Source organism: Balaenoptera musculus, chromosome X, assembly GCF_009873245.2.
Source record: "Balaenoptera musculus isolate JJ_BM4_2016_0621 chromosome X, mBalMus1.pri.v3, whole genome shotgun sequence".
Lineage (NCBI taxonomy): Eukaryota > Metazoa > Chordata > Mammalia > Artiodactyla > Balaenopteridae > Balaenoptera > Balaenoptera musculus.
This window is the reverse complement of record NC_045806.1, coordinates 128,803,193-128,829,082: the sequence shown is the minus strand read 5'-3', so window position 1 is coordinate 128,829,082 and position 25,890 is coordinate 128,803,193. Positions and strand designations below refer to the sequence as shown.

The window sequence follows — 25,890 nt, the reverse complement described above, 5'->3', positions numbered from 1 at the left end:
TCCTCTCTCCCCACAATGTGCACTGTGTATCTGCATTATGCACTGACCAAACCTTCCCCATCGGCAAAAACTCCTGCTCAACCATAAAGACCAACATTCTCCCAGCACCAACAAGACAACTTAAAGATAACATTCCTTCTTAATTTTGTAAGGGGTCACAGTGACACTTAGATCTGGATTCTGTAAGTGTCAGTAATATGTCATTTAATGTCCAGCCCTCTGTCTCAAAAGCCTTATAGAACTGTGACTTGACTTCTAACGGGCGGAACAGTTCTCTGAGCTTTCCGAGATGCTCTTCCCTGGTTATAGTTCTCAAATTTGGCTCAAATAAAATTTTCCATTTCTTTCTTAGATGGACTGATTAATTCTTTGTTGACAATGTCATCACACATCTATGCTGGGAGAGTAATGAGTCCATGGGGAGAGAACAACAGAAACTGTGGGTTTGTTACCTCCCCAACTCCACCCAATGTGCTGCTTCTTTTGGGTGAGCTTAATCTGTAACCTTTGCCTGTAAAAAACCATAACTATAATAGCTTTCATAGAGTTCTGTGAGTCCTTCTAGTGAGTTATCAAACCTGAGGATGGTTTGGGGAATGAACCAACTTGCAGCTGGTGTCAGAATTGAGGGAGGCTTGGGGACTGTGCCCTCTAAACTGTACACAGTTGGTGAACTTCTCAGTTGCCCAAACTCTTTTCAGTTACTCACAAACTAAGTCACAATAAAGACTCCAAGAAGGAGGAAGATAATATGAATAAGAAAAAGCAGTGAGCAATGAAACTAATAAACCTAAATACAGTTATGTGATTCAACAGGTTGGGGTGAAGATTTCTCCACAATCCTCAGGTCAGTATTTGAACACTGATATATCACCTGTTTAAAACCAGTTGAACTATAAAGAACAATTGTTACACCTTACCAAAGCTTCCCTTGGGGATGGGTGGGGGTGGGTGTAAGTAGAAAAGAACAAAAAGATATAAAAACCACTGTGAGAATGACAAGGGCAAGCTGACCAGCCTGATGGCCTCTCCACTCCATGTAGATGGTTTCACTAGCAGCTGATGATGCACTAAAAATGGGCAAAGGACTTGAATAATTTCTCCCAAGAAGATATACCAATTGTCAATAAGCACATGGAAAGATGATCAACATCATTAGTCCTTAGGGAAATGAAAATCAAAACCACAATGACATACCGCTTCATACCCACCAGGACGGCTATAAGAAAAATATGGAAAATAACAAGTGCTGGTGAAGATGTGGAAAAACTGGTATCCTTGCACATGTTGGGAATGTAAAATGGTGTGGCAGTTATGAAAAAATGTTTGGTAGTCCCTCAAAAAGCTAAACATAGGATTACCATATGACCCAGCAATTCCACTCCTAGGTAAATACCCAAAGGAACTAAAAACAGGGACTTGAATGGATACTTGTATGCCAATGTTCATAGCAGCATTATTCACAAGTGCTCAAAGATGGAAATAACTCAGTGGTCCATCAACAGATGAATGGATAAATAAAATGTGGTATATCCATATAATGGAATATTATTCAGCCATAAAAAGAAATGAAGTCCTGACACATGCTACAACATGGATGAAACTTGAAAATATGATGCTAAGTGAAATAAGCCAGACACAAAAGGACAAATAACTGTAGGATTCCAATTACAGGTCTCTAGAATAGGCAAATTCATAGAGACAAAAAGTAGATAAGAGGTTACCAGGGCTGGGGGGAGTGGAAATGGGAACTTATTGGTTAACAGTTACAGAATCTGTTTGGCATAATGACAAAGTTTTGGACATAGATAGTGATGATGGCTGCACAACACTGTGAATGTAATTAATGTCACTGAATTATACACTAAAATGGTTAAAATGGCAAATTTATTATATGTATATATTTCACCACAATTAAAAATTATAATGTAATATGCCAAAACCCATTGAACTGTACACTTTAAATGGGTCAACTGTATGGTCTGTGATTTATTGATCAATAAATAAATAATTAAATAAGGCTGTTAGAAAAACCAAGAGGTGATAAAATGAAACAATTTTTAAAATATTTGAATAAACAAAATAAAAAAGAGGAACAAAGAGGACAGAGCAAATAAAAACCAAAGAGCAACATAGCTTACTTAAACTCAACTCTATCAATATTTATATTACATGTAAGTGGAATAAACATTTCAATTATAAATATACTTTATATATTAAGCAATGTAGAGGAAAGCATGCAAATGTTAAGGAGACAGATGAAAGACATAAAAAAGATCAAAATCAAACTTGTAGACATGAAAAATATACAAAATGGGAGTAACAGATTACAAACTGCAGAATAAAAAGACAAGTAAACTTGAAGACACTGTAAGAGAAACTATCCTAAATGAAACACAGAAAGAAAAAAGACTGAAAAAAACGAACAGAGCATCAGTGAGTTGTGGTACAACTTCAAGTGCTTTAATGTACACATAATTGGAGTCCTAGAAGGAAAGGACAGAAAAATATTTGAAGAAATAACAGCTGACTGTTTTCATAATTTGATAAAAACTACAAACCCACAGCTCAACAAACCCAGAGCTGAAGAAACATGAAGAAAACTATATCAAAGTATATTATAATCAAATTTCTTAAAACCAATGATAGAAAAATCTTATAAGCACCCAGAGAAAAAAAAGACACATTATATACGTAAAAACAACAGTGGAATTTTTGCCAGAAACAATATAAAAGACAGTGATGAGACATCTTTCAAATACTGAAAGAAAAAAAATAATACAGAATTCTATTCTGTGAAAATATCTTTAAAAAAAAGGAAGAGAAATAAAGACTTTTCAGATATACAAATACTGAAAGAATTCATTACTAGCAGACCTACACTACAAGAAATGTTAAAAGACATCCTACAGGCAGAAAGAAAATGTCACCAGATAGAAATCTAGATCTACACAAAAGAATGAAGAGAGTTACGAGAAATATTAACTACATGGATAAATAGAAAGGATGTTTTTCTTATTATTTAAATCTCTTTTGAAGGTTATATGTGTAAATAAAAGTATGACAAAAATAGCACCAAGGCCAGGTAAAAATTGGAGGTATACTATTATAAGGTTCTCATACTATTTGTGAAGTGGGATAATACCACTTGGAGGTAGACTATGATAAGTTAAAGACTTATACTATAAACCTTAAAGCAATCACAAAATAACAAAACAGAATAAAAATGGAATTTAAGACGTACTCATTAATGGAACAGAAGGCAGAAAAAGAGAGTGAAGGGAACAAAGAACAGATGGTAAAAAAAAAAAAAGGAAACAAATAGTAAAACGGTAGATTTAAAACCTTCCCACAAAGAAAACTCCAGGCTGAGACTGCTTCACTGGTGAATCCTTCCAAACAGCAAAGGAGCAAATAATGTCAATACTACCTAAACTCTTTTGGAGGATAGAGAAGGAGAGGTAACACTTCCCAACCTGTTTGATGGGGCCAGTATATCCCTGATACCAAAGCCCAAAAAGAAAAATAAATTATAGACTAACATCCCTCATGAACACAGATACAAAATTCCTGAATAAATCAATAGCAAATCCAATAAGGTATTATATAAAAAGGATAATGTATCATGATCTTGCAGGAATGCAAGGTTAGTTTAACATTCAGAAATAAATATTAGTTTAGTAAGTTAGGTTCAGTCATATTAACTGATTAAAGGAGAAAAACCATATAATCTTCTCAATAAATAGAGAAAAAATATTTGATAAAATTCCTGAATAAGACTCTGAAATGAGGAATTGAAGGAAATTCTTTCACCTGATAAAGGGTACCTATTAAAAAATCTACAGCTAACAACATAATTGTGAAAATACTGAATTTTTCCCCATAAGATGTGCTTCATTCAAGAATGTCCAGTCACGACCTGTCTTCACTATTGTGTACAAGGTTCTAGCCAGTGCAATAATACAAGGAAAAGAAATAAAACGTAAGCACCTACAAAAAAGCTCGTAAAACTAATAAGTGAATTTTGCAAAGTTGAAGGATACAAACCAGGTCAATATACAAAAATCAATTTCATTTCTATATAATTAGCAATAAATATTGGAAAACAAAATTTAAAATTTACAATAGAATGCAAAAGCATGAAATTCTCAAAGGTATATTTCACAAAATACGTGCAAGACTTGTATACCCAAAACTAAAAAACACTGGTGAGAAAAATTAAAGAAATCCTATGCAAAAGCAGACATATGCCAGGTTTATGGATAGGAAGACTCAATGCTGTCAAGATTACCAATTCTCCTTAAATTGACCTATCAGTTAAATGCGATCACAATCAAAGATACAAATTTTTTTAAGGATGGAAAATAACAAGCTTATTCTGAAACACAAACGGAAATGCAAAGGACCTAAAATGGTGAAGACAGTCCTGGAGAAGAACATAGTGAAGGACTCAGGGAATTCTATAAAGCTACAGTTAGCAATACAGTGTGGTACTGGCATAAAGACAGACCAAGAGAACAATGGAACAAAACAGAGAATCCAGAATTAAAGCCCCACAGAGGAGAATGGATAAATAACTTGCGGTAGGTAGACTTATACAATGGAATATGTAGTACAAAACAATAAAAAATAATAAATTATTACTACATTCAACAACATGGATGAATCTCATAGGCATACTGGTGAGTGAAAGGGGACAGACGCAAATACATAACATACGTTTCCATTTTTCTATACATTTTAAGAACGGGAAAAACATTATCTAGGGTGATGTAAGTCAGAAAAATTACTTCTGTTGGGGATTACTAACTGGAAGGGGCTTGAGGCTGCCTTCTGAGGTGTTGATAGTGTTTTATATCTTGACCTAGGTGGTGGTTACATGGGTATAAACATATGTAAAAAAATAACTGAGCTGCACACTTATTAAAAGTAGCACACTTGCTGCACTTTATTGTATTTGTTATTCCTCCATAAAAAGAGGCAGCAGTTAATGAGTACCTTTTGTTAATCTGGGTGATGTAGTCAACAAAATTAAGAAAACTTTTTTTGGAAAGTGCAGACTATCCTAGTACTGGTCAAACACAGGCCATTCCAGCTAAATAGGGTCATCTTCAGGGACTAAGGATACCTAAGAGATAGACTGGAAGTACCAAAAAACTTCTCATCAGATCTACAATCAGACACCTGTTTTCTCTCTTTGTCCCCAAGCAACGGTTTACAAAGTGAGTCATTATAGAACCCTGGTGTCTTAACTTCCTGTATGGTGCCACCCTTCCTCCAATTTCCATGTACTTTGGTGAAAAAACTATTATCCTCCTAAGACCTACTGTTAATAGATGTCTCTGTAAAACTAACAATAACAATAAACCTTTAAATAGCTCTTACTATGTATCAGACACTGTGTTAGGGACTTTGCATGCATTGTGTGCTTTAACCCTCAAAACACTATGAAAAAGATTCATCTTCATTTTACAGATGATGATGACTGAGGCATAGAGAGTTTAAGTAACTTGCCTAAGGTCACACAACTAGTGAGTGACAGAGCTGGGATTCAATCCCAGGCAACCAGACTCTAGAGCTTGTGCTCTTAACCACTACGATCTACCTGTCAGTAAGAATGAACAAGATCACTCACTGATATCTGTTTCAAGGGGTAAATTTCTACTCTTCGTGTAAATTTGTAATTGTGTAGACCCAAATTGTAACTGATCTCTGCCCTCCTTCTATTCACTGTATATGTATCATCTTTCCTGAAAACTTTCATCCACCAACCAGATGGAAAATGCGGAGACACACGTAACTGTAGCATAAGTAGGTTACAGGGACACATCCTTCCCTATCAATCTCTGCCTCTTGCTTAATACAAAAAAAGCTCAAGCTGTCATGGTAAGCAAGAAAGTGACTGAATTGTCTGATTTTTAGGATCCATAATGGGTCACAACTGGCCTGCACTTTTGTTTTGTGTTTTACAAATATACAGAGAACAGACTGGTATATGTAGCTAAGGTGCTAAATTATGTAGGCATCAATCCAAAGCTTTAAAAAAATTGTTTCTTTATATTGAGTATGTTTTCCAAACGAAAGCTTCCTTACTGGCTATTAATGGGTTGTGGCTTTTTTCTATGCCTCATTGTTATCCTCATGATCACACGTAGTCACATAATGGGGGTTAGAACGGAAAAAAAAACCCCACTGAAGTATTGAATTTAAGACATTTCCCTATTATATTAGCCATCAACCACAGTTTCTCTAGTTTACATCCTGGAAAAATATTACCATATCCCATACTTACCGAATCCACGAGATTTTCTGTTTTATCTATCAATAATTCCAATCTTTCGCCTCGCTGAGCTACCAGATCTGAAAATGTTGGAAAAACAAAAAATATCATGTTTATATTACAAATCTACTAATTTTGCTTTTAAGCCAAATCTGATTTTAATTATCGTTGGTATTCTTGACAACTCATATTTACTACGGAAGCACTTATATCTTTAAGTAATGAAAGACTTTAGTAAAGCTTATCAACTAAAGTAGGTGTTGTCAGTTTTTTTGTAAAGGGCCAGACACTAAATATTTTAGGCTTTGTGGACCAAATGGTCTCAATTGCAATTACTGAACTCTGTCAGACATAAACAATACATAAACGAATGGGCATGACTGTGTTCCAATGAAACTTTATTTAGAAAAAGAGGCCAGATTTGATCCAAGAGCTGTAGTTTGCAAACACCTGAATTAAGGGTATGATCTGAGAGTAAAAACAAAAAAAGAACCTTCAAAATAAATGAGAGTTGGACATTTCCAGAATTGCAGTGTGAGGAGCTCCACAGAGCCTCTCTCCAATAAAACCACCATAACTGGTAAAAATTATAAAAACAAACAAAAACAATTTAAAGTCTCTGAAACCTGTGAATGTCCTAAGGGCATACAGCAAATGGAGAAACATTTACACAAGAAAATCAATGAATTCTTAGTAACAAAAGTGAGAGTCTATGGCATTTGAGATCTACATGATCTACTCCATGCTTCAGTTCAGTGAGATGGAAGCTCTACTCCTGGCAAATAAAGCCTGGGAGCACTATTTCCCCTCAGGTCCCATTCAAAAGCTATGCTTTCCCTCCAGGAGGGGCAACTCATCAGCATTTCTCCTCCTACCTCACCCCATCCCCAGGTCCATAAGGCAGAAGCTCTATTCCAGCATGGTGTGACCGGTAGGTGTGAGGCTTCCTCCATCTACGTAGCCCCCATGCACAGGGCAGAAGCTCTACCACAGGTGGCAGGCCAGGAATAGTGAGCTCTGAGTGCCCCTGCCCTGACGTAACTCATAGAGTAGAGGTTCCACACTGGGAGAGGCAAGCCAAGAAAACCAGGGTTACCCAGCACTCCACTTGTAGGGCAAGGGTGTCACTCCAAGAGAAGCAGTCCACTGTCCCTATCCATCGCTCCAGAACAGTGGTTCATAGATTGTTCCCAGGGGGAAAGGCAGGACTTAAGAACAGAGAGCTTTCCTAAGAGAATAGACTCTATTTGGAACAGAGTATGGGGAAGTTCAAGCCTAAGGGTGCTGTCAAAAACAATGGAGATTTGGGAGATAAGCAGTTACAGTGAAGCTGGGAGCTTCATGAGAATAACAAGCTAAACCATGTGACAGCTAGAAGTTTAACAGAGAGTACCTGGGGGAAGAGTCAGCTAAGAAGAACCCTCCTGAGGTCAGAACAAATACCTAAGACTGGCCTCAAACACAAGGGAACCCAAATCGAATTAGATCACTGGAGGACTTTATGTATGGGAAACTGTCAGAAAAATAAAAATGGAGCAATTAGCCTGCAATTAGTGGAGGCTAACAGCTGGGTGAGGTACCACAGAGGCAGGCTTAATAGGGAGATTAGGAAAAGAAACAAGAGAGCTGTGTCATTCCAGGGTGACTGTGTGCATGCCCAAGGCTGTTCCCTCTGAGAGGTGACATTAGAGGCCGCACACTGTGGGAGAAATAGACTTCAAAGAAAAAGTGCAGCCAAGTCACTAAACAAATAAACCAGCAAACAATACACCCTAGGAGTTGGGAATCAGTACCCAGAGTTGCTACAATACATTACCAAAAATGTCCAATTTTCAAAAAAAGTTATGATATGAAAAGAAACAGGAAAGTGTGATCCATACACAGGAAAAAGAGCAGAAATTAGAAACTTACTTGGGGGAGGGGGAGCTCAGCTGTTTCACTCAACAATGAAATGAAATTAGAAATCAATAACAAGGAAAACTTATGGGATGAAGTAAAAGCAGTGAATAGAAGGAAATTTATAGCAGCAAACACCTACATTACAGAGAAGAAAAATGTTATAGACTGAATTGAGTCCCCACAAATTCATATACTGAAGCCCTAACCCCTAATGTGATAGTATTTGGAGATGGGGTCTTTGAGAGATCATTAGATTTAGATGAGGCCATGAAGGCTTATGATGGGATTAGTGGCCTTATAAGAAGAGACACCAGAGAGCTTGCTCCCTGTCTTACTTCCAGCCATGTGAGGACACAGTGGTAAGGCATCATCTGCAAGCTGGGAAGAGAGTTCCCATCAGAGCCCAACCATGCAGGCACCCTGATCTTAGAATTCCAGCCTCCAGAACTGTGAGAAAATCAATTTCTGTTGTTTAAACCACCCAGTCTATAGTAATTTTTTATAGTACTCTAAGTTGACTAAGACAAAAGATCCCAAATTAATAACCTATCGTTCTATCTTAACGAACTGGAAAAAGAAGAGCAAACTAAATCCAAAGCTAACAGAGGGAAGTAGATAATAAACATTAGAGCAGAAAAAATATATAGATCATAAAAGAAAAATAGAGAAAATCAATGAAACCAAAAGTAGGTTTGAAAAGATCAACAAAATTGACAAATATTTGCATAAACAGACAAAAAAAAGAGAATACTCAAATTACTAAAATAATAACTATCAAATTCATAGAAATGAAAGGGATCCTAAGAGAATACTATGAACAAGAGTATGTCAACATATTAGATAAATGAAATGGATAAATTCCTAGAAAGACACCAACCACCAAAACAGACTCAAGAAGAAACAGAATATCTGAATAGAGCTACAACAAATAAAGAGATTGAATCAGTAATTTTTAAACTTTGCAGAAAGAAAAGCACAAGCACAGATGGCTTCAAGGGTGAATTCTACCAAATATTTCAAGAAGAATTAATACCAATTTTTCACAAATTCTTTTAAAAATAGAAGAGGGAACACTTGCAACTTATCCTATAAGGTCAGTATTACTCTGATATCAAAACCAGATAAAGATATCACAAGAAAATAATAGATCAATATCTCTTATGAATAAAGACATAAGAAGTCCTCAGTAAAGTACTGGCAAAATGAATCCAGCAATATATAAAAAGGATTATACACCATGATGAAGTGGCATTTGTTTCAGAAATGCAAGGTTGATTTAGTATTCAAAAATCAATTATTGTAATGTTTTAATAAAATAAATAAAGGACAAAAAACAATATGATCATTTCAATAGATACAAAAAAGGACTTGACAAAAACCAACACCTTTACATGATAACTCAGCAAACAAGAAATAGAAGGGAACTTCCTGAACCTGACAAATAGCACCTATGAAAGAACCACAGCTAACATCATACGTAACTGTGAAAGTCTTCCTAAGATCAGGAATAAGACAAGGATGTCCACTCTTGCTACTTTTATTCAACACTGTACCGGAGGTTCTAGCCAGGGCAATTAGGCAGGAGAAAGAAATGAAAGTTATCCAGATTGGAAAGGAAGAATTAAAACTCTACTTTCAGATGGTATGATCCTATATACATAAAATCATAAGGAACTATTAAATGAGTTCAACAAGATTGTACAAGATCAAAATACAAAAACCGACTGTATTTCTATACATGAGCAATGAAAAATCCAAGAACAAAAGAGAAAAATTCCATTTACAATAGCATAAAAAAATGGGAACAAGGCAAGAAAGATGTTGGAAGAGAGATACTATTAAAAAGAAATTATTCTGGCACTTGTCAAAAATGGTAAGAAAGATTTTATTCAAGACTATTGCAATAGGGGTCAAGATTATAGGGGAGAATAGGGGAGAGAGACTGAGCTCAACTCTGAATATAACAAGGACAAGTGATGTCAGCATCATAGTGGCATAAGATATTCCTTTTTGTCCCCCCTTTTAAACAACTAGTTAGGCATCCATCCATGAACAAAAGTCCCTCTGTTAGAGTTCTGGGATCCAGATATGCCAAGGGACCTGGGAGGAGTCTCATCCACCTGTGCATCAGTAATAGGCAGAAAGACCATTGTATGAGCTGTGGAATCAGCAGGACCGGTGAACTTGCCCCAATCCCTTTTGGCCATGGTTGGGTTGGGGAAAACCTGAAGAGTACTGACTTGAGCAGGTACCCAAGGACAAAAGAGAATTTGTAGAACTCCAGCCTTGCTGAGGGGAGATTCCAGCATGCTACTGGAGCAAAACAAATTTGAGGCTGGGACCTCCATGACTGGGGGAAGGGGGAAGGGGGAAGGGGGAAGGGGGAAGGGGGAAGGGAAGAAGCAGGTAAGAATATCAATATTAAAGGGATATAGTTCCTGATGACTCTGTTCAGGACTTCAGTGGAAAGTCCATCCGTGAGCTTCTGGGAAACCCTCACCCGATGATCCCCTCACCAGTCCCACAGTCACCCCCAATGCCTAGAGTGCAAGACTCACACCTCCCCCCGCTCTCCGGCCAGCTCCTTATATGTGCTCCTGAGTTCAGTGGCAAGAGCAAGCTCCAATAAAAGTAGTGCTCTCAAAATATCTGACCAGGGTCTATGTGAAAGGGAGAAACCATAAAATTGAACTGTAGTGCTACCTTCTGAAAAACAAAAGAGAGGTTTCTAGCAGACATTCTGGTGAGCTGTAAGACCAGACAAGACATAAAAGCTTAATAATTATGCCACAAGAGGGAGCAAGAAGCATGGAGCAGGTATATCCACACAAGGTCAGAGAAAACCCCAGATATAACAGGACGTATGAACAGTATTTCCCACCTGAAGGCAATTAGCAAAGCTTTGAGGAGGTGTCTGCTACTTCATATGTGAAAGCAGTGACACAAAACTCCAAGGAACATGAAGAATCAAGGAAACATGATATCACCAAAAGGTAATAATCATTCACCAATAACCAAAATCAAAGACATGAAATTTTAGGATCTAGATGATAAAGAATTCAAAATAGCAGTTTTGAGGAAACCAAAAGAGCAGCAAGAGAACACAGAAAGAGAATTCAATGAAATCAGGAAAACAGTACATGAACAAAATCTGAAATTTAACAAAGAGATAGAAATCATGGAAAACAAACAAACAGAAATTCTGGAGCTGAAGAATTCAATGAGTAAAATGAAAAATGCAATAGAGAGCATCTATCTCAGAGTAGACTGAGTGGAAGATAGACTAAATGAGCTAAAGGATAGGAAATCTGAAATCAGAGGATAACAAAGAAAAAATAATGAAAATGAGTGATTTAGAAAGCCTATGTGATCTATAGGACTCCATCAAACATACAAATATTATAATAACTGGGGTTCCAGAAGGAAAAGAGAGGGATAAAAGGCAGAAAAGTTATTAAAGATATAATAGCTGAGAACTTCCCAAACTCAAGGAAAGACTAGGACATCCAAATTCATGACGCTAATCACCCTATTATCTCAATGCAAAAAGACCTTCTTAAGATAAATTATGATGAAACTGTCAAAAATCAAAGATAAAGAGAAATTCCTAAAAGCAGCCAGAGGAAAAAGATTGTGACCTGCAAAAGAACCCCCATTAGGTTATCAGCAGTTTTCTCAGCAGAAACCCTACATGCCAGGAGAGACTGGAATGACACATTCAAAATGTTGAAAGAAAAAAACTGTCAGCCAAGAATACTCTATATGGAAAAGTTATCCTTCTGATATGAAGGAGAAATAAAGATGTTCCCAGACAAACATAAGCTGAGGGATCTCATCACCACCAGACCCGCAATGCAAGAAATGCTGAATGGAAAAGATGCTAATTAGTGAAATGAAAACATATGAAAGTATATAATACACTGGTAAAGGTAAGTATGCAGATTTAGAACACTCTAATTCTGTAATAGGATGGTGTCTTAAACACAACTATAGTATAAAGGTTAAAGCAAAAGAGTAGTAAAAATAACTACAGCTACTGGAGAGGAGTCACGATGGTGGAATAGGAGGACGTGGAATTTGTCGCTCCTCACAAATACATCAAGAATACATCTACAAATGGAACAATTCTCATACAGCACCTGCTGAACATTAGCAGAGGACTTCAGACAACCTAAAAGGACAAGAAAAATCCCCTCAAAACCAGGCAGGATGAAAGAAAGAAGAAAAAAAGAAAAGAGGAATCAAAACAGGGACCAGCAATCTGGCGGGAAGCTGAAGGTGAGGGGAGGTCCCCACACTCAGAAAAGCTCCCTCACAGTGGGGAAATCAGCTGGGACAGAAACGGACCTTTGGGGGATCAAAGGAGAATGCAGTGGACACTCTGTGGAAGGCAGGACAAAAAACTGCATGCATGGTCTACACTGCAGCTCTGCACATTCCGGCCTGAGTTGTGAGTTGCCTGTTGCGGAGGGGGGCTGGGTGCTGGAAAGTGGGGTTTGGAGTGCGGACCCAGGGAGGGGACAGCTGTTGGCTGTGAAAAGACAGCCTGAAAGGACAGGAGTAAGGAGCTCCACAACCAGGAAAGTCTGTGGGAAAAGCCCAGGATACCATAGACGGTGTCATTGTTCAGTGGTGCGTGAGGGGTGGAGCCACCATTACAACCTCTTTCCCCACCCGCCGGCTTCTTCAGCCTCTACAGGCACTGAGAGGGGCTCCCATCTGAGCAGGCCCACTTGCCCCTCGAGCTGGGGTCTCTGCCCGTGGGCTCTGGGGGACTGAGCGCTGCACATCCCAAAGCCTCCTTGGGAATCAGCTCTGGGCACCCTTGCCTGGGACCAAAGTCTGCCAATGCTGGCGGGGGCTGAGAACTAAAGTGTGGGGTTGGGAGAATGGGTCTGGGGAGAGGAGTGCTGTTGGCTGTGTGGATACAGCAGAGGGGACAGGAGTGAGGGGATGCATGGCTGGGAATGCCCCTAGAGGAAGTGTGGTCTGCCTGGAAAGCGAGGCGCCATTGTTGAGAGACACGTGGGGGGCAGGGCCCCCACATTCCAGCTTCTGCCTCCGCGGGCACTGGGAGGGACTCTCACCAGAGCGAGTGTGCTAGTCTGTTGCAACTGCCTGCTGGTTCTGCCACCGCAGGCAATTTGCACACAGCCCAACTGTGGCCGCTGTACTCCCTGGCCTGAGTAAGTGTGCCGCAAGCAGCCACTGCTTTCGCTCCCTCTTGCCTGGGCAAGGAACAGATGCCTGAGGGTGGTGCACACGCAGAGGTGGGGTCAAAACCAAATCTGAGGCCCAGGGGCAGTGCGACTAAGGAAGAGGAAAGGAAATCTTTCTGTGCAGCTGCGCAAGCTGCGGATTAAATCCCTGAGATTGGCTTGCTAAATCTTGCGTCTGTGGAATACCTGAGTAGACAACGAGTGTTCCACAACTGAGACCAGTCTAGCCTTTCCAGCAGTGGACTCTGGGGGCAAGGAGTCTGGCCAGGTCAGAGTCTGAGCTGGCCCCACAGTACCCACAGCAGGTCCCGAGGCCTAACTAGAGGTATTGGAAGGCCTCCTGGGGAGGCAGGGATTGGCTCTGGCTCACTGTGGGGGCAAGGACACTGACAGAGGAGGCCCCAGGAAAATATTCTTATTACTATTATTCTTTTTTTGTTTGTTTCATTTTGTTCAGTTGTTGGTGTTGTTTTTATTATTTTTTACCTTTTTATTCTTTATTTTTATTTAAAAAGAATTTTTTAACATATATTTTTAAATTTTTACTTTACTTTTTTGTTGTTTTGTGGGTTTTTTCTTGTTTTTGTTCTTTCCCTTTTATTTTTTATTGTTTTTTATGTCTCTATTTTGTTTCCTTCACTTTTTTTGCTGTTTGCTTTCTGTTTTAGTTTTATTTTTCATTTTTTTGTTTTTGTTAGTTTAGTCCTTATGGACTATTCTCATCTTTGAATTCCTTTGTTTGTGCTCTTGTTTTGTTTTTATTTTCTTTTCTTTTTTCTGTGTGTGTGTTTGTTGTGTTGCTGCTGCTGTCTGTTTGCTGTTGTTTTTGCCATTTGTCTTGGGTTTTGTTTGTCTGTTTGTTTTCTTTTCTATTTTTCCTTTTTTTCTCTGGTCACTCTGTGAAGCTTGCGGGCTCTTGGCTCCCTGGCCAGGGGTCGGGCCTGGGCCTCCGGGGTGGGAGCGCCAACTCCAGGACACTGGACTGCCAGAGAATCCCCGGGCCCAGGGAATATTAATCGGTGCATGCGCTCCTGGAGGTATCCACATCAACACCAGGACCCAGCCCCACACAACAGCCTGCAGGCTCCAGGGCTGGACACCTCACGCCAAACAACCAACAAGACAGGAACACAGCCCCACCCATCAGCAGACAGACTGCCTAAAGTTGTACTAAGCTCACAGAAACCCCAAAACACACCACCTGATGCGGCCCTGCCCTAAGAGGTAAAAGACTCAGTTCCACCCACCAGAGCACAGGCACCAGTCCCTTCCACCAGGAAGCCTACACAAGCCCCTAGACCAACTTCACTCACTAGGGGGCAGACAACAGAAGCAAGAGGAATTACGACCCTGCAGCCTGTGGAAAGGAGACCATAAACACAGTAGGTTAGACAAAATAAGATGACAAAGAAATATGTTGCAGATGAAGGAGCAAGGTAAAAACCCACAAGACCAAATAAATGAAGAGGAGATAGGAAATCTACCTGAAAAATAATTCAGAGTAATGATAGTAAAGATGATTCAAGATCTTGAAAAGAGAATGGAGGCAAGGATAGAGAAGATACAAGAAATGTTTAACAAGCACCTAGAAGAACTAAAGAACAAACAGTGATGAACAACACAATAACTGAAATGAAAAATATACTAGAAGGAATTAACAGCAGAATAACTGAGGCAGAAGAACAGAGAAGTGAGCTGGAAGATAGAATGGTGGAAATAACTGCCACGGAAAAGAATAAAGAAAAAAGAATGAAAAGAAATGAAGACAGCCTAAGAGACCTCTGGAACATTAAACACGCCAACATTTGAATTACAGGGGTCCGAGAAGAAGAGAAAGGGAAAGGTCCTGAGAAAATATGTGAAGAGATTGTAGTTGAAAACTTCCCTAACGTGGGAAAGGAAATAGTCAATCAAGTCCAGGAAGTGCAGAGAGTCCCATACAGGATAAACCCAAGGAGAAAAACACCGAGACACATATTAATCAAACTAACAAAAATTAAATACAAAGAAAAAATATTAAATGCAGCAAGGGAAAATCAACAAATAACCTACAAGGGAATCCCCATAAGGTTATCAGCTTATTTTTCAGCAGAAACTCTGCAGGCCAGAAGGGAGTGGCAGGACATATCTCAAGTGATGAAAGGGAAAAACCTACAACCAAGATTACTCTACTCAGCGAGGATCACATTCAGATTCGATGGAGAAATCAAAAGCTTTACAGACAAGCAAAAGCTAAAAGAATTCAGCACCACCAAACCAGCTTTACAGCAAATGCTAAAGGAACTTCTCTAAGTGGGAAACACAAGAAAGGAAAGGACCCACAAGAACAAACCCAAAACAATTAAGAAGATGGTAATAGGAACATACATATCTATAATTACCTTAAGTGCAAATGGATTAAATGCTCCAACCAAAAGACACAGACTAGATGAATGCATTCAAAAACAAGACCCGTATATATCCTGTCTACAAGAGACCCACTTCAGACATAGAAACACATACACACTGAAAGTGAGGGGATGGAAAAAGATATTCCATACAAATGGGAATTGAAAGAAAGCTGGAGTAGCAATACTCATATCAGAAAACATAGACTTTAAAATAAAGACTATTATAAGAGATAAAGAAGGACACTACATAATGATCAAGGGCTCGATCCAGGAAAATATAACAATTGTAAATATTCATACACCCAACATAGGCACATCTCAGTACACAAGGCAAATGCTAACAGCCATAAAGGGGAAATTGACAGTAACACAATAATAGTGGGGGACTTTAACACCCCACTTACACCAATGGACAGATCATCCAGACAGAAAATAAATAAGGAAACACAAGCTTTAAATGATACAATAGACCACCTAGACTTAATTGATATTTATAGGACATTCTACCCAAAAGTGGCAGAATACACTTTCTTCTCAAGTGCTCACGGAACATTCTTCAGGATAGATCACATCTTGGGTCACTATCAAGCCTCAGTAAACTTAAGAAAATTGAAATCATATCAAGCATCTTTTCTGACCACAACGCTATGAGATTAGAAATCAATTACAGGAAAAAAAAATTGTAAAAAATACAAACACATGGAGGCTACACAATATGTTACTAAATAACAAAGAGATCACTGAAGAAATCAAAGAGGAAATCAAAAAATACCTAGAGACAAATGACAATGAAAACACAATGACCCAAAACCTATGGGATGCAGCAAAAGCAGTTCTAAGAAGGAAGTTTACAGCAATACAACCCTACCTCAAGAAACAAGAAAAATCTCAAATAAACAAGCTAACCTTACACCTAAAGCAACTAGAGAAAAAACGAACAAAACCCAAAGTTAGTAGAAGGAAAGAAATCATAAAGATCAGAGCAGAAGTAAATGACATAGAAATGAAGAAAACAATAGCAAAGATCAATGAAACTAAAAGCTGGTTGAGAAGATAAACAAAATTGATAAACCTTTAGCCAGACTCATCAAGTAAAAAAGGGAGAGGATCCAAATCAATAAAATTAGAAATGAAAAATGAGAAGATACACTGACACCACAGAAATACAAAGGATCATAAGAGACTACTACAAGTAACTCTATGCCAATAAAATGGACAACCTGGAAGAAATGGACAAATTCTTAGAAAAGTACAACCATCCAAGACTGAACCAGGAAGAAATAGAAAATATGACCAGACAAATCACAAATAATGAAATTGAAGCTGTGATTAAAAATCGTCCAACAAACAGAAGTCCAGGACCAGATGGCTTGACAGGCGAATTCTATCAAACATTTAGAGAAGAGCTAACACCGATACTTCTCAAACTCTTCCAAAAAACTGCAGAGGCTGGAACACTCCCAAACTCATTCTACGAGGCCACTATCACCCTGACACCAAAACCAGACAAAGGTACCACAAAAAAGAAACTTACAGGCCAATATCACTGATGAACACAGACTCAAAAATCCTGAACAAAATACTAGCAAACAGAATCCAACAACACATTGAAAGGATCATACACCATGACCAACTGGGATTTACACCAGGGAAGCAAGGATTCTTCAACATACGAAAATCAATGTGATACACCATATTAACTAATTGAAGAAGAAAAACCATATGATCATCTCAATAGATGCAGAAAAAGCTTTTGACAAAATTCAACACCCATTTACGATAAAAACTCTCCAGAAAGTGGGCATAGGGAGAACCTACCTCAATATAATAAAGACCATATATGACAAACCCACAGCAAACATCATTCTCGATGGTGAAAAACTGAAAGCATTTCCTCTAAGATCAGGAACAAGACTAGGATGTCCACTCTCGCCACTATTATTCAGCATAGTTTTGGAAGTCCTAGCCACGGCAATCAGAGAAGAAAAAGAAATACAAGGAATCCAAATTGGAAAAGAAGAAGTAAAACTGTCACTGTTTGCAGATGACATGATGCTGTACATAGAAAATCCTAAAGATGCCACCAGAAAACCACTAGAGCTAATCTATGAATTTGGTAAAGTAGGATACAAAATTTATACGCAGAAATCACTTGCATTCCTATACGCTAACAACAAAAGATCAGAAGGAGAAATCAAGGAAACAATCCCATTTACCATTGCAACAAAAAGAATAAAATACCTAGGATAAACCTACCCAAGGAGGCAAAAGACCTGTATGCAGAAAACTATAAGATACTGATGAAAGAAATCAAAGATGACAAAAACAGCTGGAGAGATATACTGTGTTCTTAGATTGGAAGAATCAATATTTTGAAAATGACTATACTATGTAAAGCAATCTACAGATTCAATGCAATCCCTATCAAATTACCAATGGCATTTTTCACAGAACTAGAACAAAAAAGTTCACCATTTGTATGGAAACACAAAAGACCCCAAATAACCAAAGCAATCTTGAGAAAGAAAAACGGAGCTGGAGGAATCAGGCTCCCTGACTTCAGACTATACTACAAAGCTACCGTAATCAAGACAGTATGGCAATGGCACATCAATGGAACAGGATAGAAAGCCCAGAGATAAACTGACATACCTATGGTCACCTAATCTATGACAAAGGAGGCAAAAATATACAATGGAGAAAAGACAGCCTCTTCAATAAGTGGCACTGGGAAAACTGGACAGCTACATGTAAAAGAATGAAATTAGAACACTCCCTAACACCATACACAAAAATAAACTCAAAATGGATTTAAGACCTAAATGTAAGGCCAGACACTATAAAACTCTTAGAGGAAAACACAGGCAGAACACTCTTTGACATAAATCACAGCAAGATCCATTTTGACCCACCTCCTAGAGTAATGAGAATAAAAACAAAAATAAACAAATGGGACCTAATGAAACTCAAAAGTTTTTGCACAGCAAAGGAAACCATAAACAAGACGAAAAGCCAGCCCTCAGAACGGGAGGAAATATTTGCAAACAAAGCAACTGACAAAGGATTAATCTCCAACATATACAAACAGCTCATGCAGCTCAATATCAAAAAAACAAACAAGCCAATCAAAAAATGGGTGGATGACCTAAATAGATGTTTCTCCAAAGAAGACATACAGATGGCCAAGAGGCACATGAAAGGATGATCAACATCACTAATCGTTAGATAAATGCAAATCAAAACTACAATGAGGTATCACCTCACACCGGTTAGAATGGCCATCTCAAAAAATCTACAAACAATAAATGCTGGAGGGGGTGTGGAGAAAAGGGAACCCTCATGCACTGTTGGTGGGAATGTAAACTGATACAGCCACTATGGAAAACAGTATGGAGGTTCCTTAGAAAACTAAAAATAGAACTACCATATGACCCAGCAATCCCACTACTGGGCATATACCCTGAGAAAACCATAACTCAAAAAGAGACATGCACCCCAGTGTTCACTGCAGCACTATTTACAATAGCCAGCACATGGAAACAACCTAAATGTCCAATGACAGATAAAGAAGATGTGGTACATATATACAATGGAATATTACTCAGCCATTAAAAGGAATGAAATTGGGTCATTTGCAGAGACGTGGATGGACCTAGAGAGTGTCATACAGAGTGAGTAAGTCAGAAAGAGAAAAACAAATATCGTATATTAACACACATATGTGGAATCTAGAAAAATGGTATAGATGATCTTATTTGCAAAGCAGAAATAGAGACACAGACATAGAGAACAAATGTACGGATACCAAGGGGGAAAGTGGGGCGGGGGTGAGGAAATTGAAATTGACACATATACATTATTGATACTATGTATAAAATAGACAACAAATGAGAACATACTGTATAGCACAGGGAACTCTCCTTAATGCACTCTGGTGACCTAAATGGGAAGGAAATCCAAAAAAGAGGCAATATATGTGTATGTATAACTGATTAATTTTGCTGTATAGTAGAAACTAATACAACATTGTAAAGCAACTATACTCCAATAAAAACTAATTAAAAAATAACTAGAACTACTATAATTTGTTAATGAATGCACAATATAAAAAGAGGTAAAGTGTGATGTCAAAAAGATAAAATAGGGATAGTAAATGGGTGGAGCTTTGTATGCAAAGTTAAGTTGCTATCAGCTTAAAATGGACTATTTTATCTATAAGAGCCTTTATGTAAGCCCAATGGAAACCACAAAACAAAAATCTATATTAGATTCACAAAAGACAAAGAAAGGGGAAATAGAGGACACAACCACAGAAAATCACCAATTTAAAAAGGTAAGCAGAAGTAGAGGGAAATAGGAACAATGAAACTATAAAACAGGCAGAAAGCAATGAATGAAATGTAATTAGTAAGTCCTTTCATATCAATAATTACTCAAACTGTAAATGGATTGAATTCACCAATCAAAAGGCACAGAGTGGTTGGACAGATAGAAAAACAAGATTCAACTATACGCTGCCTACAAGAGACTCACTTCCAGATTTAAGTCCACACACAGGCTCAAAGTGAAGGGATAGAAAAAGATATTCCATGCAAGTAGAAACCAAAAGAAAGTGGGTATAACTATACTTATATCACACAAAATAAGACTGTATACCAAAAATGGTAACAAGAGACACATAAGGTCATTATAAAATAATAAAGTGGTCAATTCATTAAGAAGATATAACAATCAATGATATGCTCACACGATATCAGAGCACCTAATTATCTTAGGCAAATACTAAAAGATCTGAAGGGAGAAATAGACAATACAATAATATTAGGGGACTTCAATACCCCACTTTTAGCAATGGATAGATCATCCAGACAGAAAATCAAAAAAGAAACATTGGACTCAAAACACACATTAGACCAAGTGAACCTAACAGACATGTACAAAACAATTCATCCAACAGCAGCAGAATACACAGTCTTCTCAAGTGCACACAGAACATTCTCCAGGATAGATCATCTGATAGGACACAAAACAAGTCTTAACTAACTCAAGAAGATTGAAATCATACTATCTTTTTTGTCCACAATGGTATGAAACTAGATATCAACAATAAAAGGAAAGCTAGAAAATCTACAAATATGTGGAAATTAAATAACACACTCCTGAACAACCAATGGGTCAAAGAATAAATCAAAATGGAAATAAAAAATATCTTGAAACAAGTAAAAATGGAAAGACAACACACTAAAACCTATAGGATGCTGCAAAAGCAGTCTCAAAGGGAAATTTATAGTGATAAATGCATATATTAAGAAAATAGAAAGATCTCAAATAAACAACCTAACTTTACACTTCAAGGAACTAGAAAAAGAACAAAGTAAGCCCAAAGTTAGTAGAAGAAAGGAAATAACAAAAATCATGGTGGAAATAACTGAAATAGAGACCAGAAAAACAATAGAAAATATCAGCAAAACTAAGAGCTGGTTTTCTGAAAAGATAAACAAAATTGACAAAGCTTTGGCTAGACTAAGAAAAAAAGAGGACCCAAATAAATAAAATCAGAAATGAAAGAGAAGATATCACAACTGATAGCTCATATGATAGCTCAGAAATACAAAGGACCATAAGAGACTACTATGAAAAGTTATATGCCAACAAACTGGATAACCTAGAAGAAATGAATATATTCCTAGAAACATACAACCTACCAAGACTAAATCAGAAAGTAATAGAAACTCTGAAGATTCTAATAATGAACAAAGAGATTGAATCAGTAATCAAAAGCCTCCCAACAGAGAAAAGCCCAGTACCAAATGGCTTCACTGGTGAATTCTACCAAATATTTAAAGGGAAGTTAATGCCAATTCATCTCAAACTCTTTGAAAAAAACTGAAGAGGAGGAAATACTTCCAAACGCATTTTACAAGGCCAGCATTACCCTGATACCAAAGCCAGATAAGGACACTATGAGAAAACAAAACTAGATCAATATTCCTGATGAATATAGGTGCAAAAATTCTCAAAAAAATATTAGCAAATTGAATTCAACAACACATCAAAACAATCATACACCAACTAGGTGGGATTTATCCCTGGGATGCAAGGATAGTTTGATATACACAAATCAATACATGTGATATACCACATTAATAGAATGAAAGATAAATATTTATGATCATCTCAATAAATGGGGAAAAGACATTTGACAAAATTCAGCATAATTTCATGACAAAAACTCTCAACAAACTGAATATTGAAGGAGTTTACTTCAACATAATAAAGGCCACTATGTCAGACCCATAGCTTAACATCATACTCAATGATGAAAGATGGAAAGCTTTTCCTCTAAGATCAGGAACAAGACAAGGGTGCCCACTCTCATCACTATTATTCATAAAATACTAGAAATCCTAGCTAGAGCAATCAGGCAAGACAAAGAAATAAAAGGCATCCAAATTGGAAAGGAAGAAGTAAAATTGCCATTATTCAAGATGATATGATATTATACATAGAAAATCTTAAAGATTCAACCAAAAAAAACTGTTAAACTAATCAATGAATTCAACCAAGTTGCAGGATATAAAATCAACATACAGAAATCAGTTGTTTCTATATAATAACAAAATATCAACAAAAGTAATAAAACTATACCAATCACAATACCATAAAAAATAATAAAATATTTAGGAATAAACTTAACCAAGGAAGTGAAGATCTGTGTGATAAAAACTACAAGACTTTGATGAAAGAAATTAAAGAAGATACAAACAAATGGAAATATATCCCATGTTCATGGATCAGAAAAATTAATATTGTTAAAATATTCATAGTACCCAAAGTCATCTACAGATTCAATACAATCTCTATCAAAATTCCAATGGCATTTTTGACAGAAATAGAAAAAACAATCCTAAAATGTATATGAAATCACAAAAGATCCCAAATAGCCATAGTAATCCTGAGAAAGAAGAACAAGGCCAGAGGCATTACACTTCCTGATTTCAAACTATACTATAAAGCTATAGTAATTAAAACAGTATTGCTGGCAAAAATAGATACATGGACCAATGGAACAAAATAGAGAGACCAGAAATAACCCCCCACATATAGAGTCAACTAAGATTTGACAAGGGAGTCAAGAACACTCAATGGGGAAAGGATGGTCTCTTCAGCAAATGGTGTTGGGAAAACCACATGGATAGCCACATGCAGAAAATTGAAATTGGACCCCTATATACATCACTCAAAAAATTAACTTGAAATGGATTAAAGACTTAAATGTAAGACCTGAAACCAATAAAACACCTAGAAGAAAATATAGGGAAGAAAGTTCTTGACATTGGTCTTTGCAATGATATTTAGCATACCAAAAGCACAAGCAACAAAAGCAAAATCAACAAGTTGGACTACATCAAACTACAGAGCTTCTGGACAGGAAAAGAAACAATCAACAAAATGAAAAGGCAACTTATAGAAAGGGAGAAAATATTTACAAACCATATATTGGATAAGAGGTTATCATCCGAAATATATAAAGAATTAATACAACTCAATAACAAAAAAACAAACAATCGGATTTAAAAATGGGCAGAGGAACTGAATAGAATTTTTCCAAAGAAGATATACAAGTGGCCAACAGGTACATTAAAAGATGCTCAACATCACAAGTCATCAGGAACATGCAAATAAAAACCACAGTGAAATATCAACCTCATACCAGTTAGAATGGCTATCATCAAGAAGAAAGAGATAAGTGTTGGTGAGCATATGGAGAAAAGGAAACCCTTATGCACTGCTGGTGGGAATGTAAATCGGTTCAATCACTATGAAAAACAGTATGGAGTTTCCTTAAAAAAATTAAAAATACAACTACCATATATATCTAGCAATTCCATTTCTGGGTATCTATCTGAAGGAAATGAAAGCAGGATATTGAAAGGATATCTGTACTCCCATGTTTATTGCAGCATTATTTCACAACAGCCAAGATATGGAAGTAAGCTAAGTGTCTGCCAATGGATGAATAGATAAAGAAGATGTGGTGTATATATATAATGGAATATTATTGAGCCATGAGAAAAATGAAAATCCTGCCATTTGCAACAACAGGGATGGATCTTGAGGGTACCATGCTTAGTGAGATAAGCTAGTCAAAGAAAGACAAATATTGTATGATATTACTCATATGTGGAATCTAAAAATGTGAACCTTATAGAACCAGAGTAGAATGGTGGTTACCAGGGGCTGGGGGGTACAGGAATTGGGGAGATGTTGTAAAAGGGTACAGACTTGCAACTAGAAGATTAGTAAGTTCTGAACATCTAGTGTACAGCACACTAATTGTAGTCAACAATCCTGTATTATATACTTCAAAATTGCTAAGGCCACATTTTATATAACTCCATTTATATGAAATGTCCAGAACAAGCAAATCTATACAGACAGAAAGGAGATTAATTGTTGCTTAGGTCTGCAGGTTGAGGGGAAAAGAGGAGTGACTGTAAATGGGTACAGAATTTCTTTTGGGGGTAATGAAAATGTTCTAAAATTGACTGTGGTGATAGTCACACAACTCTGTGGACATAGTAAAAACCATTGGATTGTATACTTTAAATGGGTAAATTGTATGGTATGTGAATTATATGTCAATAAAGCTGTTAAAAAATCAAAGGGAGATGATTAGAAAGGTTTTTGCTACATTTTTAATTTGCTATTTCTGTAATTCTAAACATAAATGTCATTTAAGAGGAGTTGATTAAAAAGGTTCATTTTCTGGAAACATTATGCATCTGCAATAAATACTACTGTAGCAGTTGGCTGCTTCCACTTTTAGGCAAAATGAATATATTTGGTGACCAAAAAAAGAGAAAAATATTAGTAGTTTTTCAATAGGTATATTGAAAGATATATTTAAGAGTTCTCTAGTCTGCATCTAGACCTATATTTAAAACTAAAATCAATGAAAGGAAATCACTTCAAATAACCAAGAGACATACATATTAAGAAATATAAAAATGTTTCTGCCTTTTGATTATTAATCCCATTCCTGGGAACTAATCTCAACAAAATAAGAAAAATATAATAGGCACAGAAACATTTATAACAGTACTGTTACTATAACACAAACTCTAAATCAGTGCTACCTAAGAGTGTCTGCTACTGCTCAACTAAGTCTCCAAGTATACTGTTCAGTCAAATTGACATTTTCATAGCAAGATGTTCTCAATGAAGGAAGCACAGCACTGACTTCTATTCTGGAGCAAGCTCCTTATCTGGTTGTAAAACAGCACTCTGAGTAATAATGCTCTAAAGACCCAAAGTGTCCAACATAAGGACATAATTGGTAACCTGTGATATAACTCAAAGAAACACTGTACGAGCATAAAGTAGACTAACAGCTAACAATCATTCAGCTCTTACTATGTGCCAGGCACCGTACACAGTGTTTTACATACATTACCTCTTTTATCCTGGTAACCTCAGGTTCTATTACTTCCTTTTTGCAGATTAAGGAATAAAGGTCAGAGAGGTTAAAGGACTGATCAAGGCCTAACAGCAGGTAGGAAGTGAAATCAGGACTCAAACTCAGGCATGTATGACTCCAAATCTTGATTACTCTACTATACTGCCTCCACAAAACTGAATATAAACTATGATTAACTATGTATACATGTGAATAAAAATTTAAAGGAAAGAAAATATAAATGAAACTTTAGGATGGTGAGACAAAGTAAATTTTTTAGAATGTCTTTTCATAACTTTTAAGTGTTCTAATAATAAATGTAAAAGTAATTCAAATAGTAAATTCAAAATTATAACTAAATGGACATTTACAAAATGACGTCTCAGTTAAATATCTTGTAAAGCATTTATATACTAATTTTTGTTCAATTTTATATTAAGAATTTATTCTCTGCAAGACATTCCTCTTAGAAGATATATTTAAGAGTGGTTCTATAACTTGAGTATGCACTGGAATCCTCTGGAGGGCTTGTGAAAACACAGATTTCCCATTCCAAGAGTTTCTGATTCAGTAGGCTTGGGGTGGGGCCTGAAAATTTGCATTTGTAACAGGTTCCCAGGGGATGCTGATGCTGCCGGCCCA

General features: G+C 37.1%; 1 protein-coding gene across 2 annotated transcripts in view; it reads right to left on the bottom strand.

The window, feature by feature from the left end:
- VAMP7 (vesicle associated membrane protein 7) overlaps positions 1-25,890 on the bottom strand; it is an 85,232-nt gene that overhangs the window by 26,342 nt on the left and 33,000 nt on the right. For both annotated transcript variants that reach the window (XR_005018414.1, XM_036840745.1), the window contains exon 6: positions 6,293-6,360. Coding sequence is in view for 1 of the 2 variants with exons in the window: in XM_036840745.1 (XP_036696640.1) it covers positions 6,293-6,360 (68 nt within the window). In the remaining variant the exon portion in view is untranslated. The remainder of the gene's footprint in view (positions 1-6,292; positions 6,361-25,890) is intronic.